The 17,066-nt window shown below is 39.7% G+C and overlaps 1 protein-coding gene across 5 annotated transcripts in view; it reads left to right on the top strand.

Moving 5' to 3' along the window:
• rnf2 (ring finger protein 2) overlaps nucleotides 1-15,168 on the top strand; it is a 39,736-nt gene extending 24,568 nt beyond the window's left edge. For 2 of the 5 annotated variants that reach the window (XM_052011671.1, XM_052011673.1), the window contains exons 5-9: nucleotides 3,661-3,876; nucleotides 7,594-7,872; nucleotides 9,169-9,225; nucleotides 10,933-11,104; nucleotides 14,027-15,110. In XM_052011671.1, the coding sequence (XP_051867631.1) occupies nucleotides 3,661-3,876; nucleotides 7,594-7,872; nucleotides 9,169-9,225; nucleotides 10,933-11,104; nucleotides 14,027-14,128 (826 nt within the window). In that variant the 3' untranslated portion in view covers nucleotides 14,129-15,110. Of the gene's footprint in view, nucleotides 1-3,660; nucleotides 3,877-7,593; nucleotides 7,873-9,168; nucleotides 9,226-10,932; nucleotides 11,131-14,026 lie in introns of all 5 variants that reach the window. The other 3 variants (XM_052011669.1, XM_052011672.1, XM_052011674.1) reach the window with 3 other exon arrangements.
• The last annotated feature ends 1,898 nt before the right edge of the window (nucleotides 15,169-17,066 follow it).

Genomic DNA, 17,066 nt, shown 5'->3' with positions numbered 1-17,066 from the left:
AGTTTTAGTCCATTTTGATTTTATTTTGTAATTCTCTTCACTTCCTCCTTTGGCAAGAGGGTTTTTGGCAAGATAAGGAAACCTGCTGTCAGACTTCAGCAAACCCATCTTTTAACGGTCAACTGGAAGTTGGGTGAGACCTCCTCTCTTTTTGGGGAACAAACTGGCTTTGGCCTGTTGGCTCGGTACAGCAGCACAGCTACAGGAATTAGGTCACTGCTTCTGGGCCCCAACTTGCATCACCATCCTGCAATACGTAACAAGTTTTGGATTTCTTTCTAATTTTCTCTGTAATCTGAATTTGGATGAGTACTCATTGAAGAAGCTTGCTGCACATTCTTAATCAATCAGTCAATATTATTCCACTATGGGGTCTTTGACTAACAGAGTGTGTGCAAAGGTTGGAATTTGATGAAATGGGGAGGGGGAGTGGGGAAGATGAAGTATTTATATTTTAAATAATCAAAGTTGAATTAATAAGAAGCAGCAGCAACCCACATCAGGAGAAACAATGGAGGGAGGGGTGGGAGTGGTGCAGATTAAAACGTCATATCGTGGAAGTACAGAAGGTAATTGGTTAGTATGTTTTTTCCCTCTAGAGGTTTGCTCTAAATTACAATCCAGAGCATTAAGTACAGTTAAAACTGGCACTTTTAAATCAGATTACTGACTAAATTTGATTTTAAAATTCTAAATAAATTTCAACAAAAAACAATTTTAGTTCATTTTGCTAGTAATTTGAAAGGCAGCTGCTGTGTTATGGCAGTAGCATGTGTGAGCTGGTGGAGAGTAGTGCTTTGTATGCATTTTCTGGCATCGCCCAAGTCCAAGCAGCCACGCCTGTAAAGAGAGTCAGAGTAGGGAAAATGGTGAAAAGGGAACATTTTTAGATTCTTACCGGAATACAGGCAGCACTAGCAACAGGATAGATGAATTAATGGCACAAGTAGAAATAGAAGGTGTGATCTGTCTGCCATTTCAGAGATATGGTTGCAAGTTAGCCAAAGAGTGGGAACTGAACCTTCTGGGGTCCTTTGACATTTTTGGAAGGATTGACAGAACAGAAAAGCAGGTGCAGGAGCTTGGTCTTAATAAAAGATGACATCAGTACTGTAGCGGAAAATGATCTTGGCTTGGAAGAACAAAACGTTGAATTAGTTTGGGTGGAGCTGTGAAATAGCAAGGAAAAGATGTCACTGGTGGGAGCAGTCTAGAGGTCCCTAACAACAGCTATACAACAGGCTGGACTGTAGGTCAGAAAATAATGTTATTCCAATAATTATGAATGACATAATTATTGAAGACAAACTGGCGAAACAAATCAGAGGTAGCCTTGAGGAAGAATTCACAGAGCATATTCAAGGAAGCTTTTTTTAAAAAGTAATGCATTTTGAAAAAATGAGGAATCAGGTTATTTTGGACATGGTCACGTAGAATGAGACCAGATTAATTAATGTTCTCTTTGTAATTTCAGTATCAGGGGTCACTTATTTAAGATCGAAGTGAGCAGGAACCTCTTCTATGAGAAGGAATTGACACTTCAGAACTCCCTACCCCAGAGACCTGTGGAGGCTGAATCACTGAATATATACAAGACTGAGATAGATATTTGGTCTGTAGGAGAGTTTAAGGTAATGGGAAATGGGTGGGAGTGAAGAGCTGAGGACAACATCAGATTAGCCATGATCATATTAAACAAGGGAACGGGCTCTGAGGGCCATATGGCCAACTGCTGCTCTTATTTTGTATGTTCTTTAAATTAATGATCTCGTGGTAAAGAATTCTCTGGGGAAGAAGGTTGAAATGTGATAGTTTCGTATTTGGTTACAGTGGACTCGAGGGGCCTTATTAGAACATTAGAAACAGGAGTAGGTGTAGGCCATATGGCCCTTGAACTTGCTTCACCCTTGAATAAGATCATGGCTGATCTGATCTCACCTTAGCTCCACTATCCTGTCCATTCCCCTATCACCATCAGCTTCCCCGTGGGCCAAAAATCAGGCTACCTTGGTTGTGTTTGTATTCAGTGATTCATTCTCAACAGCTCTCTTGGGTAGAGAATTCCAAAGATTCATAACTCCTTAATTTGCAGGGTAGACAAAGGGGAACCAATGTGTACTGTATACTTGAATTTCCAGAAGGCATTTGATTAGAGTGCGCACAAAAGGGGCAGGAGTGGGCCAAACATGTACATCAAAGAGAGTAGTTAAGGTAAATATTAGTCCCTTAGAGTATTGGTTGGGCTAGGGAAGTGTTAATTGGGTGGGGGGAAGGAAATGACAAACTTTAAACAAATATTTTGTATCTGCATTTGTGATGGAAGGGACTAAAACATCCCCAGTAATAGTGGCAAATCTGGAAGGTGGGGAAGGGAGGGAGGAATTCAAAGTAACCTGTAGCATTCAGGTTGAGGTACCAGGCAAACAAACAGACCAAAGGCTATTGTGCCCCAGACTTAATGGTCTTAAAAGAAGTGGCTGAATAGATAGTGGATATGTTAGTTAGGATCTTCCAAAAGTCCCTATATTCTGGAAAGGTTCCAGTGAGTTGGAATACTTGTCAATTCCTTTTCCTATTTCTTTGGTAACTCAGGATCTCTATTCCCTATTCCACGACATTTGTAGCCAAATAATGTCTATGTAAGCAGTTGTGTTTAACTTGCATTTTCCATTTTCTCATTGTGCTTTCTTTCATTTCTCCACCCTTAGGTACTCTGCCCTACCAACCCTTTTGCACTCTGACCTTCCTGCCTATGGTCTGAGGCTTGACTCTCTCAGATAAACCAACAGCTTCTTCCCTTGCCTCTCCTGGCACTCTCTGAACAGCTCATGAAGGCACTTGCTACTATCATCCGAATTGTCTTCCTGGTATGGAGAAACGAGACTGCAGATGCTGGAATCTGGAGTGAAAAACAAACTGCTGCAAGAACTCTGCATCTGTGGAGGCCAAGGGATGGTTGACATTTCGGGTTAAGACCCTGCATCAGGGTTGGGAGGAAAAAGGAAAGATGGCCAGTGTATCGAAGTGCAGGGGAGGGGTGGGACAGGAGCTGGCAGGTGATGGGTGGAACCAGATGGGCGGAGGGGAATGGTGGGCAGATGGAGCCTTGGGGGGTGGATGATAAAGAAGAAGAAAGAGAGAAACAACTTGGGAAGACTAGTGAGAATAGGAAAAGAATATTGGCTTTTCCAACTTCAGGTAACCCACACCCCCTTGTGTTTCTGTGTCAACCCCAACCCCAACACTTCTATATACTGGCCACCTTTTCTCTTTCCCCTCCAGTCCTGATGCAGAATGTTAACCTGAAAAGTCGACACATCCTTTCTACCTCCACAGATGCTGCTTGACCCGCTGTGTTCTTCCGGAAGCTTGTTTTTTTTTCTTTTGCTGTCTTTCTAGTACTTTCTCCACTTTTCAGCGTCTCGCCTTGTTCCACCAGATTCCCTTGACGCTCCCCATTCCTTGTGGGCCTTGGTGTCCCAAGGCACACTGGATCTAGCCACCATGAATGTAAGGTTACCCAGGAGTGTCCTAATGCATCTTACACCCTGTACAGATCTGTGCATGAGCAAACATTTGTTAATTAATACGCTCGCTTCTTAATCTGAATATTTTTATGTATCTTCTCAAACAGAAAAATTCAAACTTTTTTTTAATTAGAAACAAAGAGTGTCCAACCTGCAGGAAAAAACTGGTCTCCAAGAGGTCACTGCGGCCAGATCCGAACTTTGATGCACTAATCAGCAAAATCTATCCCAGTCGAGATGAGTACGAGGCCCACCAGGAGAGGGTGCTGGCCCGGATCAGCAAGCACCACAACCAGCAGGCTCTGAGCCACAGCATTGAAGAAGGACTCAAAATGCAGGCACTTAATAGGTAAGTATACCACCTCCCAAACTTGGTAAATAACACTGAATTGTCTAGTGCATGTTGCTCTAGCTGTAATATGTAAATGCAGCAGAGATGTGTAGTTGGCAGCAGGTTTCTGTTGGATTTTAATAGTTAGAAGAAAAGTTGCAACACCTCCCAGAAACACGGGTCAGCAAGCATGTTTCTGTGCTGTATTGATTCTGTCTCTGACTTTCCTCCACCCAACAAATGAAGAGTATGCACAATAGCAACTTCTAACCTGCATGGTAAGAACATGGATTTTGCTTGCTATTCTTATTACATTGTGGCTTTCATGATGCAGCAGGGGATTTGCACTGATTCAACTGCTTTTTTTAAAAAAAAGCAAAGGGGCAAATGATGTTTTTATTTCTTGAATTATTCTCCAGTTGGCATGTGTAGCAGAAGTCAAAAGATAGAGAAAGGTAAAAAGGAATAGATTCTGGAAAAGAGAAGTGGAGTAACTGAGGACTTATGGAGAGAAGGAGCAAAGAAACAATGAGGTAGGGAATGGAGTGAAAGGCCATTGCTGTTCGTCATCAAGAAAACAGTGGCCATGGCCAGACTAATATTAACTTATGAGACCAATGGATCTTATCTAAAAATGTATTAGTGAATAATTCAGACTAAAAGGCAAGTATGTTAAGTAGCAAATGTTTGCTTATGGGGAATTTTACTTTCAACCATCAAATTTATTTTTTGCTGTTATAACCCAGAAATAGGAAAAACTGCAAATGGGATGTGAAGAATGCAAAAAAAAAAATTTGAGTTAACAATGAACTGCAATACAAAGTTACATACTGACCCCAGCTAGCACACATTAGTTAAGTCACAGATCAGCTATGATCTTTTTGAATTTCAAAGCATACTTGAAGGCCATACAGCCTACATTTCTCCTGTTAAATCTTCTCTCTTACTTGCCTTTACTGAAAAGAGTCATGCACAATCTTATTATGTGGAGGAACAATAAATCCTGTTAAAGCAGTATAGGAATTACAAAGTTTGGATTCCAAAGGAGAGCCCTCATAAAACAATAGAATTTCTAAGTATTCAACAATTGGAATGAAATATTAATGTGAAACTGAAGCATCTTCCTTTACCCTCTTTAGGACTCTCTAAACTTGCTTAAAGCTTTAATTATATAGCTTTGGTGTTCAGTTGCTCATTACAACTAAGTCTTAATTAATATTAATGGCCTGGTTAATTCCTATACTGCTTTAATAGGATTCATTGTTCCTCCACACAATAGAAAGTGTACTTAAGTCGATACTGAGCAGCACTACTTACATGGGAATGCTTTGGGTGATTTAATACCCATCAGCAAGTTCCTGGTAAGAAAATTCAATACTGGTTACTTAAGACAGTGCACCTGATTAGCAATGATAAATAAGCTAACAGACCTTTAAAACTGTGAGTACATGCATTTTAAAGAAAAACATTGTTTGGAGAAATTGATTTTTTTTTGCAACATTCATTGGATATGACCTTGGGCTGCATTTTTTTTTGTTTAACAGCTCTACCATTAATGAAAACTGTACTCTATAAATGAGAAGCAGGGATAAATCTTAATATGGGAGTTTCCAAGAGACCCCCTGCAACAAACACACATGGCTGTTTATGTTTGGAAACTGAAGGACAGTCTGTGCACAGTCCCTAATGTGCATCAGATGAGGTAGTTGCAAAAACAGGATTGATTGACCTGGATTAAATGAGAAATTAGTAAAAGATGGCACACCATCTAGGTAACAATATATGATGCAGCAATAAGAAGAACTTGCATCAGGAGATAATTATTTGGTTTTATGGTGAAGATATTTTTCGATTTGTTTTGGAAACAAACACTTAAGTGTCCATCCTATGTTTCTCAAAGCTGCAACAATTTTATATTTCTAAATAGGCAGACAGTGCCTTTTGTGAGTCTTGAATGCTATTTTCATGTTATAAAGTAAAAGGTGATTGCTGTTGAGTAATCTTCTGCAGGAGAGAAGAGGTAAAGCTCCCATTTTTCTTAAACTTATCCTGATTTCTTTCTTACCTCCTCTAATCAATTGAGTCAAGTCTTTGACAATACCCTGTTTGGTGCTTTTGAAGTAAGCCATATGGAAATTAGCCAGTAATATCACTTCTCTCAAAGGATCTGGGCAATGGAGAACTTTGCACTAGTATTGTGCTCACAGGAGAATGCTTACAGGAAAACTTGGACTACTGTCTGCTGATTTATTTTTTTTGTATGCCATTTTAAATGCTAGTGATTACACAGAAGTTAAAGTGATGGTGGCTAAATAAAGTAGTAAACAGTGATAGAACAGGATCGTGTTTCAAAGAATGAAGTGAATGTCTGAGGATAGGGCTGGTTGGGAATGGGGAGGAGAATGGAGGGGAGAAATTTTAAATCGGTGCATAACCAATGAAGGTAAAGAGTTTACAGCAAGTTGGAAATGGTTAGTAAATTAAGACTTATATCAATGTAAGAAAGTCAAGAATTTTCCAATTTCAATATGTCCCAAAGTACCATACCACCAAAATACTTCTGCATTGTCGTTATTTTAATATTGTCAAACATAGCTGCCAACTTGCGCACAGAAAATTCCACTACTATTAATAAGGTAAATGATGCACTAGTCTGCTTTGGTGGTGTGGATTAAGACATAAATACTGGTCAGGGCACCAGATGACTCTCATTATTCCTCCTCTTTATGTAGTGCTGTAATATCTTTAAAGTTGAAGGGAAAGGGTAAATTGGCTTTGGCTTTGCTTTAATATAGAACCATTGAAACTTGTGACATAGGAGGAGGCTACTTGGCTCAGTATCTCTGCACTAGATTCAGTGCCACATTCCTTGGATCCCATAGGCTCGTACTTTTTTTTAAAATCAATTTGCCATGCAGAACCTTGCCAGACATTACCAAAGAGAAAATTTGCATTGACTACATCATAAACCCTCTTTGTTATTTACTCAAAAAAAATCCATTTGAGTAACGTCAACCTCGTTAAGAGATGGCACTTCTGATCATGCAACACTTGTTCAGTATTGCATTGAAGGCTCGGCCTTGAGTACCTGTTGAAATATTTGTACTCGGGCTGGAAGCACAAGCTTTAGCTTAAGCAAGACTTAGCCTTGGCCTAGTGGCAACTCGCGCTTATTACAGTAATTTCTCATCGTATTATTTTGATACTCGGGTCTTTTGTCGTGTAAGATAATTTCTGTTCTGCATACACTTCATAAATGGTGTGAAGTTCAATAACTTTAATTATTGAAATGGAAAGTTGATTCACATTTCATGTTCTTTTTGTACTTGCATAAGAGTCTGAAAGCAGTCTCTCCATCTTGGTGTATGCCTTTTTTGAGTTTTGAAACCCATTAAATTGTTCTAGTAATGAATAGGAATACTGTTCTGCTTCACAAACCTATGTGGCTAAGCTTCATTGCATTAAAACCACATGAGCATTGTGGAAGTAACCATGTGGCTTCGAATCCCTCTAGCTCTGGCTTGTCAACAGCTCGTGTTTTAAAAACTTCAATCTGTCTTTGAAAAAATGTCATTGATTATTCTATACATTAAACTGTCAGGAGAACATAACTATTTGAGTTATTTTGCACTCTGTAATGAAGTAATCTTAGTGAATCAAAGATATTTTCCCATTTGTTCTTGGTAAGCACCCATTTCAATACCAGTGTGCTAAGTTTCTGTCCGTCTGGTACAGAGCACAGAGGGTAAGAAAGCACCAGGCTGAGAACGGTAGTGGGGCAGAAGATAACGGGGACAGCTCGCACTGCAGTAATGCCTCCACCCATAGTAATCAGGAGGCTGGACCTAGTCAGAAACGTGCAAAAACTTCAGATGATTCAGGTCCTGATCTTGACACCACAAATGAGAATGGAACAGGGGATCCTGATCCAGTGACTGATGGAACCAATGAAATTGAACTGGTCTTCAGGCCTCATCCTACGCTGATGGAGAAAGATGAAACGACACAGACCAGGTATGTAGATGAGAGGGACTGTTGTACTTTATTGAATCAGATGCATGCAGAGATTTGGAAAAAAAAAATGAACAGAATACTGACAGTGAAAACACATTTAGGGAACTATACATGTGGTTGGTTACTATTGGAAAGAGAATGGTTAACATTCTGAAATATTATTACTGAAGATTTCTGTGCTCCATAGCAAAAACGGCTTGCAGTTTTGATTTTTAAAATGTGAAAAAACTTCAAATATTTAACTACAGTTTTCAGAGTAACCCAGGCAGAATGGTGAATGGAGGCAGCACTATGCAAGATGAAGTTGAGAAGTGATTTTCAGAGGACTAATGTGGAAAAATAGTCATCAGTAATTAACACTGCTTTTTAAAAAAAAGTATGGGCATGCAGAGACCTTTTCATCTAAATATACAAACCTTTAGAGTGGCATGACAATTTGATAAGGTGGTTAACATGCATATGTGGAGAGGTTGGGCAAAATTGGACTTCTTATTTATTTGTTTATGGGATGTAGCTATTGCTGGCAATGCAAGCATTCATTGTACATCCTAACTTTCCTTTGAAAAGAGGAGGCAGTTCAGAGTTGAGTGTATTGGTGGATCTGGAGTCTCATGTAAAGCTAAATCAGGCAAGGATGGCAAATTTTCTTTCTTAACATTGGCCTTTTTTTAAATTGCTTAAGCTTCTATTGCGACCAGGGTAGAATTTGAACTCTTCTCTCTGAATCAATGGCCTGCAAAATGACCCTCCTGATCTTCTTCTCATAAACGGAGATATTATATCCACTTTGACTACTATAAAGTCCTTGTATTGACCTCTGCTGCATTTTTCTTTAAATTTCAGCCAGAGCAAGGGATGAGATACTAAGCTTGGTCTTTCTGGGGCAAGCAAGTGCAAACAATTGGTTTCCTCTCACATAAACTTTTACACAGATGTCATTTCCAGTAATAGTTAAAGATTTGTCTTTGGTGGTATGAGTGATCATTTGTTCTACCAACCCTTACTGTAAAAGGCAACCTCAGTCTGGGGCTAGGTACTGAGCTGTGTCAGTCATCTTGGGAAAGAGACAATGGAAGAAAACACTTGAATTAGTCGGAAAAGGAAAAGTGCAGTGTTGCAGACAAGTTTATCAAAGTTTAGAGAGAGGAAAAACTGTGCCTAGAAATGGTGATACTGCATTCTGAGTGTTTCATGATGCTGATATTTTCTATTTAGCAGAAGCAATCATGAATACAAGTAGTATGCGAACAATTGAGTTACCATTTAATATGACCCTAAATGTTTCTTTTAACCAAGGCAAGTCACGGTTGGTGTTCAGAGGATTGTGGGCCGTACACCGGTGTCAAGAAAACGGTAAGCAGTTTCACCACAATCAATTTCTCCACGAGTTAGTAAGAGACTGGTAGCAAAAGAGACTTGCTGAACCCACTTTAGATTCATGGTCACTCTGTCTTTGCTGTCTGTTGTAAACTGAATTGTGTCTAAAATGCCAAGTTGTTATGGGGCTGGTTTACATGTGACAGTCAGTACTCCAAGCATGTAGTCAGTTTCATGCAGAGCTGGATGATTACTGATGGGTTTGAATCCTGGAAATTATACCATACAAACATGTGAAGAAGCAGGAATAAGCCACTGAGCTCCAAGTCTGTTCTTCCATTCTGTAAGATCATGGCTGATCTGATTTTTATCTTGCTGTCTGTTCCCACTAATTTCTCAGTCCCTTGACAATAACGTGAATTAGTTGCTTTCATCAATGAAAGTGATTATTAGCTTTGACTCAGATTCTTAGATCAAGCTCAGTTAGGGTTGGGAAATCCATTTTTCAGGCCTCCAATTTCAGGGGTGCAGACCCAGGATTTTCTGGCACCTGAGTCTGCTGATACTGAGCACAAGTTGTCAATATTTGAGCCTAAAACTGGGAGTTTTCAGGTGGGGAACTACTGTTGAAACTATTCTTGTCCTTGCCTGACATACGTAACTGAGATTGTCAAGCACAGACCAGGGATTGAACTACCTCCCTTGTCACTAGTATTTGGTACCATGCCTAGTTGTTATTTGGCTCACACAGAGGAGTTTCCTGTAAATTTGTTTGGCCTGTTTTGGTATTAGCATTTCAACAACACTGCTCAATGAAATTATGGTACAACCTGTATTGCAGTAAGTCACAATTTTTGAATACCCTTAAACATATCTTTTGTTTATCCACTTCCAAAGGTGTGGCACCATTTTTAAGTTCACCTGTTTGACCAGTGATGGCCTAAGCCAATCTTGATACAGTTTTCACCTTCCCTCAGTGTTGGAGAGACCAGGGACTCTGGTTCCACTACCTTGCATTTCAACCAATGTTAAAGTTAGCTTTTTCAACTTGGATCAAGGATCAATTGAGCCTTTCTTGAGCTGAGCCAATTTAAATCCTCAATGGGTTCACAAGAATTGCAGTTTAACTTTGAAATTGTCTGCTTCTAGCATTGTTTTCTGTTTGGAGAGGTAATTGAGGCCCTTGTGACAGTGTCTGTTACTTCAATAGATGATATTACTTGGGGGAAATAAATCGCAGATTCTAAGTAGAGACACGAGATTACATAACATTGTTGCCACATATTCCAAGTACATTAATGATTTTGGGTTTCTACCTTTAAAAGTAATGTACGCCAATGTGACCCAATCTGATGTCCAAACATATCGGGAGGAAAGCCAAGATTGCTACTTGCTGCATAAGACACCAAAGGGAACCAGTTGGAAACATATAAAGAGATGAATCACATTTGGATTCCTCTTGGATGTCAAAATTTTAAGCACATTTTTCTGCTACTTCAAAGTGTTTCTGTTCATTGCAAATAACCCAGTCCCAACAAAGTGAGTGTGGGAAACATGTATGGAGTGGAGTAGTTTCCGTTGCAGTTTAAGTAGATTAAATGCTTTCAAACCACTAAGTCTTTCAGAAGTTTTATCTAGTGAACATTCCATGCTGACTCCAGCAATAAACCACATTCGGAATTTGAGGTTGTGGGGATGCACATCTGCATGGCTTCATGTCTCATTTGTGCTTTGTTTATAAAGGTATATAAAAACAACAGGAAATGCCACTGTTGATCACCTGTCTAAGTATCTGGCAATGAGATTAGCCTTGGAAGAGCTCAGGAAAAATGAAGAAGCAAATCCAATGAATGTGGAGACTGTCAGCGAAAAGCAATACACCATTTACATTGCAACGGTGAATGGCCAGTTCACTGTAAGTATCTGCCCTGCTTTTCAAGGGTGAGTCAACTGCATTTATTTCAGATCATTGGAAAATCTCACAACTGGTACAGATCTGGGGAGAGCTTTATTATTAGTGGAAGGATTAATATAAAAACAGAAAATGTTCGAAAATACTCAGCCAGTCAGGCTGCATCTGTGGGAAGAGAAAACAGAGTTCATTTTTCAGAACTTTGTTAGAACTGGGAAGGAGATAAAAGAACGTTGTTAAGCTGCAGGGAGGGCAGGATAAGTCTGATAGAGTTAAATTCGTATGACCATGGGGATAAGTTGTAAACAAGGTCATCTGGGCAAGGAGTGAATGGGTGCAGTTGGAGAGTGAGAACTTGGACAACAAGCATAGACCAAAGAATGTGGGAGTTGTGAACTGCAGAGCAGGAAGACATGCAAAAAAACAAATATGCTGAGCCAGTATCACAGATGGATGACTGAAATTTCATATATGTGATTTTTGATTTTCAAGAGAGGATGAGCTTTCAAACATAAATTACAAAATGAAACATTAAAGTTGCAATTCCATCAAGTAACATCACAATTGATAGTAATTGCTGATTTTGTGAACTGAAAAATAAATCCTTGTTCTGTGCAACATCCAACTCTTAAAATATTTTCCATTTACAATTGCCTTGGGTTTAGAATATACCACTGATGACACCCTATTTGTAAGGGAAGGGCAGGGGGTGGGAAGGAATGAAGGGACCCTTATCCCCATTACTAGGTTGACCTGAGGCTTTCTATCCTTTGTTGTACAGATGTTACACCATAGTTGAAAAAACCAGGCTGTGCAGTCAGTCCCTTATCTCCTGTAGTTTGAGAGGGACCGCATTGTTGGGGCACTTCCTAAAAAAAGAAATGGTTAATCTTAAGTTTATTCCACTTGATTTCTGAAACACCTTGCACCTCATGGAGAAGAACAGGGAGCAGGTGAAAACCTGGCTGAAGACGAAGTCTTTTGTTAGCAGAGAAAGTAATGAAAAATCTTGAGAGTTCTGTTGGTGTAGAGACTGCCAGTGGTGGAGAATGAGAGATAGGTTGGTGTTCCAGGATCAAAGTGCCTGTTTGTGCAAGTGGTGGAGAATGAGAAATAGGTTGGTATTCCAGGATCAAAGTGCTTGTTTGTGCAAGTGGTGGAGAATGAGAAATAGGTTGGTATTCCAGGATCAAAGTGCCTGTTTTGTGTTGTATGACTCTGACTCTGACTCTATGAGCCGGAAAGATACAGGAATGCATGGCTGGAGGAGGTCTTGAAGTTAGAAATGGTTGTGGGAAGTTTAGAAGCTGCAAGATTTGAAGGTGAAGATAAAGATCTTAAAATTTCAAATGGGTCTAGATGTAGGAGAACAGTGGAATTAGGATGAAGGCTTTAAGCTTAATATAGGAGAGAATGTTACAGAAATGTTCTGAATGGAGGGTGAAAGCAGGGAGACAAGAACAACATTGGAGAATCCCAGCCTTTTGAGTGATAAGATGTGAGATTTTACACTTTCATTTGGCAGAGGGGGAAAGGATTTAAGAGGTAAAAGAAAAAAACCTTTCATCAATTGGGGGTGAGAAACAATGCTCAGCCCAGTTATGAATCATGCTTACTACTAGGCTAAGCACAAGGTGGATGGGCAAGTTGGAAAAGGTTTGTGAAAATTGAAACTTGACTACTGGGCTATATCTTTGGCCATACACCAACATGGTGAGTCTCAAAAAGGTGGTCTGGGCTTAAACATAAACCTGCCAGAGAAGACATGGAATTATTGCTTTAACTGAGATGAGAATGGAGAATTGTAAGCCAATATCACAAATCAGTCATAGTCACAGCAAAGAAATCCCAGTTATTCTGATGGTAATGTATCATGGGAGTAGTTTCTTTTGAGCAGTGACATGTCCATTGCAAGCCTCTGTTTTATAATAACAGCTAACTGATGGTGTCCTGGCTCTAAAGCCAAGCAGCCTCAAACATTGCTGAGACTGGGATTTACTTAGCTGCAGATTCATTATTTTTATAGGTAGTTGAGCCATGTTGTCGCAATAAGTCTGCCAATCAAAGATTTTTAAGCCACGTTATAAAGTCAACCACTATTCTTGCACGTTTTGCTGAGCTTTTCATTAGCAGAAGTTGGAAGTGAGCCTGTAAGATGATGATTTCTGGAGGACAGAAAACACTACAACTGGAGATGGTTGTTCAAAACATGTGGCAAAATGGTTTCTCAGCTTGAATGCAGGGGAGGAGATAGCAAAGACAGTAACTTTTATATTGTAGAAAGTTTAGAAATGGGAATTTGTGCCACAGAAATGGAGGATGGCGGCAACTTGACATTCACTTCAAGAAAGGGAAAGAAAAAGATGAGAAATTGTAGTTGGGCTATTAATTCATTTGAAGTTAAATTACCAAGATCTTTACAATAGGATGTAATTGGTGGCTATAAAAACAAAGGCATGGGATTGTCTGAAGCAAAAAAGCATTAGTGAGTCCATACAGCTTAAATAATGCATGTTACAGATTCTCCTGAGGTTCACTTAACAGTACAAACCAAGAATCTGAATACTTGAATTCATTGTCATCACCTCCTCTTGGTTTATTAATTCAGTAAATAATTCTTGCAAGACACTTCAGTTGATGATGATCTCTAGTTTATGTTGCACTATTAATTTTTGCTACCCAAAGAGGTCTTGGTGATCATGCTGATCTCTGGGTGCATGCCTAAATCCACTGTTCCAGAGTTGGATCTTACTGAACTCTGCAATGGGATCAGAGAAAAGATTTTCTTTGAAAAAAGGTAAACATAAGCAGATGCAGTTGTTTGATGAAGGATCTGCAAAACTTACCATTTGAGATTGTCATTGGTCATGATTGTGGCCCCTTTGAGACATCTGTGAAAATTACTTTTGTCCTATTTCCTTCTAGCTCCTGAATGGCTCCTTCTCACTCGAGCTTGTTAGTGAGAAGTACTGGAAGGTCAACAAGCCAATGGAACTGTATTATGCACCAACCAAGGAACACAAGTAGATAGCGTGAGATCCGTATCAGATAAATGGAGATGGTGCTTTTGATGGTAGTGACGTGTTTGTCTTCCATGCAACAGCAACCACTATCAAGAGATGTTCCGTTGAATAAAAACTTGTCACATGTTCAGATTTACAGATCTGTGACATGCAAATTCACAACTGAAACATCGCAGGCAAGAGGACAGTGTCCCAAAGGGTTCCTTTATCTTGTCGTGATATTGTGGACACCAACTCGAATCCAGGAAGTAGAAGTTTGTAGCGTGCTGCATCTCAGTTTCTTGGTTTATGGAATACATAACAGGGCAAGAGATCCATTTTCTTTGTCACTATCAAATTTGCAAAGTTATTGTAAGAAGTCCTAATTTTTGCAATAAGGTTTTGTTCTGAAATTATTTTCTTCCATTCATGCACGCCCCCCCACCCCCAGTTGCCTCTGCATGCTGAGGTATGATACCACAGCACCACTGTATTCCTTCAATTAAGTGATCATTTTTCACAAGGTGGAGAGAATATCACAGCCAAGTTCAGTCTTTTGCTTCTGCCACTTCTAGTTAGAAGCCCCTGCAGAGCAATCAAGGGTACGGATCCTGATTTATTTCTCTCTAACCCAAGGGTGCTGAGGCTAATTGTTGTGGCTCAAGCTGTGTTCTGGTTGGAATCAGCTGAATAATCACATTCTGGGGATTGAAGCTAGGGCTACTCTATGCAGTGTATTAACTCACTAGGTTAGTGGGAGAAAAAAATAAATTATTTACTTTGAAGGCAAGTGTCCTTTTAACATTGCAAAGCTATGTTTTCAAACAAACTTCTACTATTCCAAAATGAAGTACTACAGGACACCAATGCATTGCAAACACAGATAAATATATTTTCAGTGTCTTTGATTTTTAAAAAATCATTTTTTCATGTGAAATGTAAAATGAGTATTTATGTTGTCAATCAAGTACTGGTAGTTATACCGTGAAACTATACTGTATCTGAGCATCTACTAATTATTTGTACACTTATCAAGTTGAAATTAAATAATTGTTTCTTTACTTGAATAATAGTTTTGGCAATTATTAGAGAACACAAGCAATTGTTTGGCACCTTGTACATACGGTGTCTGTTCTGATTAATCCAGAAGAGGAGTTTAGGATTTGATTTACAGTGTTGCCCAACAAGGAAGGTTTTTGTTTGTGTTGATGGTTTTGTTGGTGGACTAGTAGTTTCAGTTAGGCCTAATAATTGAAAGATGATGATTCAAATTCCCTTGTTGTACTTAGGAAATTTAAAATTTAATTAAGTAATCTGAAACTTAAAGCTAGTATTAGTAATGATGAACTGCTAAATTATAATAAAAAGCCACATGGGATGCACTAACATTCTTTAGAGAAGGAACTTTGCTTTCTCGTTTGTCAGACCTAGCTTGACTCAAGTGGCCGAGCAATCAAAACCATTGAATCAAACTGTTCAACACAACCTTGCACCAATTCAGACATTGTGAAGATGCAATCACTCAAATGATCCTGCCTGGTCCACGTTATGAGTATACAGGGAACTCATGCCAAAATTGGTAGACCTGCCCCATAAACTGGTCGAGCAACAAAGTCACATGTGAATCACATCCTATACCCCAGACTCATCCACAGTTCCTGGGTATCTCTTATTATGCTACCAGGATAGAACTGCCAAAAATTGTGACACACTATAAATCTTGAAGGGGTTGGAATTGGGGATCCTTGGCAATGACTCAAAGATGGACAAGGCACCCTCTTGCTGATTGCTACCTACCATGCTCTGTCTTTTTAAGATAAGATCTTTATTAGTCACATGTACATCTAAACACAGTGAAATGCATCTTTTGTGTAGAGTGTTCTGGGGGCAGCCCGCAAGTGTTGCCATGCTTCTGGTGCCAACGTAGTGTGCCCACAACTTCCTAACCTGTACGTCTTTGGAATGTGGGAGGAAACCGGAGTACCTGGAGGAAACGGGGAGAATGTACAAACTCCTTACAGACAGCGGCCAGAATTGAACCTGGGTCGCTGGCACTGTACTAGCATTATGCTAACCGCTACACTACCGTGCCTGCCCCATTGAACACTATTTGGAAGAAGCACTAAGGGTGGCCAGGTTTCTATCACACTACATTTAAGTAATGGCCAACAGTTAAACATCTAAAGAAGAAAGTTCCATGAATATTGCCACCCTCAGTGACTGTGGACCCTAATATGCAAGTGCCAGATGAGACTTGACCACTTCCAACCATCTCTAGCTTGAAATTCCAAGTGAATATGAACTTTGTACATTTCCAAAGATGCCCATCAAGCTGAAGCCAGTCTGTAGCTAATTTAATTCACAAGCCACTATACTGAGAAAATACTATTAGAAATAAAAACATCAAGGGCCATTTCTCTCAATAACATTCCAGCTTTCAAGCTGAAGCCTTCTTTTCTCCAAGACAAACCAAATCTCTAGCCAAGCAGTTCCAATACTTGCACCTACCTGACAATGTGGAAAGTTGCTCTAGGGTGTCGTCCACAGCACAAATCCCATCTGTCCCATCACTCTCCTTTTAGGAAAGTGACAGAAGATGTTTTGAAAGTACAATCAATTAGTACTTAGAAGTGATCTATACATTGATAGTCAGTTTGGGTTCTGCCACGGCTGCTTTAAATTGGACCTCATTACTGTCGTGCTCTCACACCTTACCGGCTTTCACCTCTGGTCACATTGCCACATAAGGTGCTGACTGCCTTAACTCGCAGACACAGCCTCCTGAACGTAAGTGTTGTGGCTGAGTACTTGCAGTTGAGCACGACAGAGGCATTAGTCCATACTGGAAGCAGGAAGTTTTGGAAAAACATTTGTGTCAGCCTGACTAAATGAAGTCAAGTACTTCTGACTGAAAAATTATCTGTGTCAAGTTTCTGATCTGGACTGGACAATCCATTCATTTA

The sequence above is a fragment of the Pristis pectinata genome, chromosome 3 (assembly GCF_009764475.1).
Source record: "Pristis pectinata isolate sPriPec2 chromosome 3, sPriPec2.1.pri, whole genome shotgun sequence".
NCBI lineage: Eukaryota > Metazoa > Chordata > Chondrichthyes > Rhinopristiformes > Pristidae > Pristis > Pristis pectinata.
Note: the sequence above shows the minus strand (reverse complement) of the source record. Positions and strands in the feature narration are given on the sequence as shown.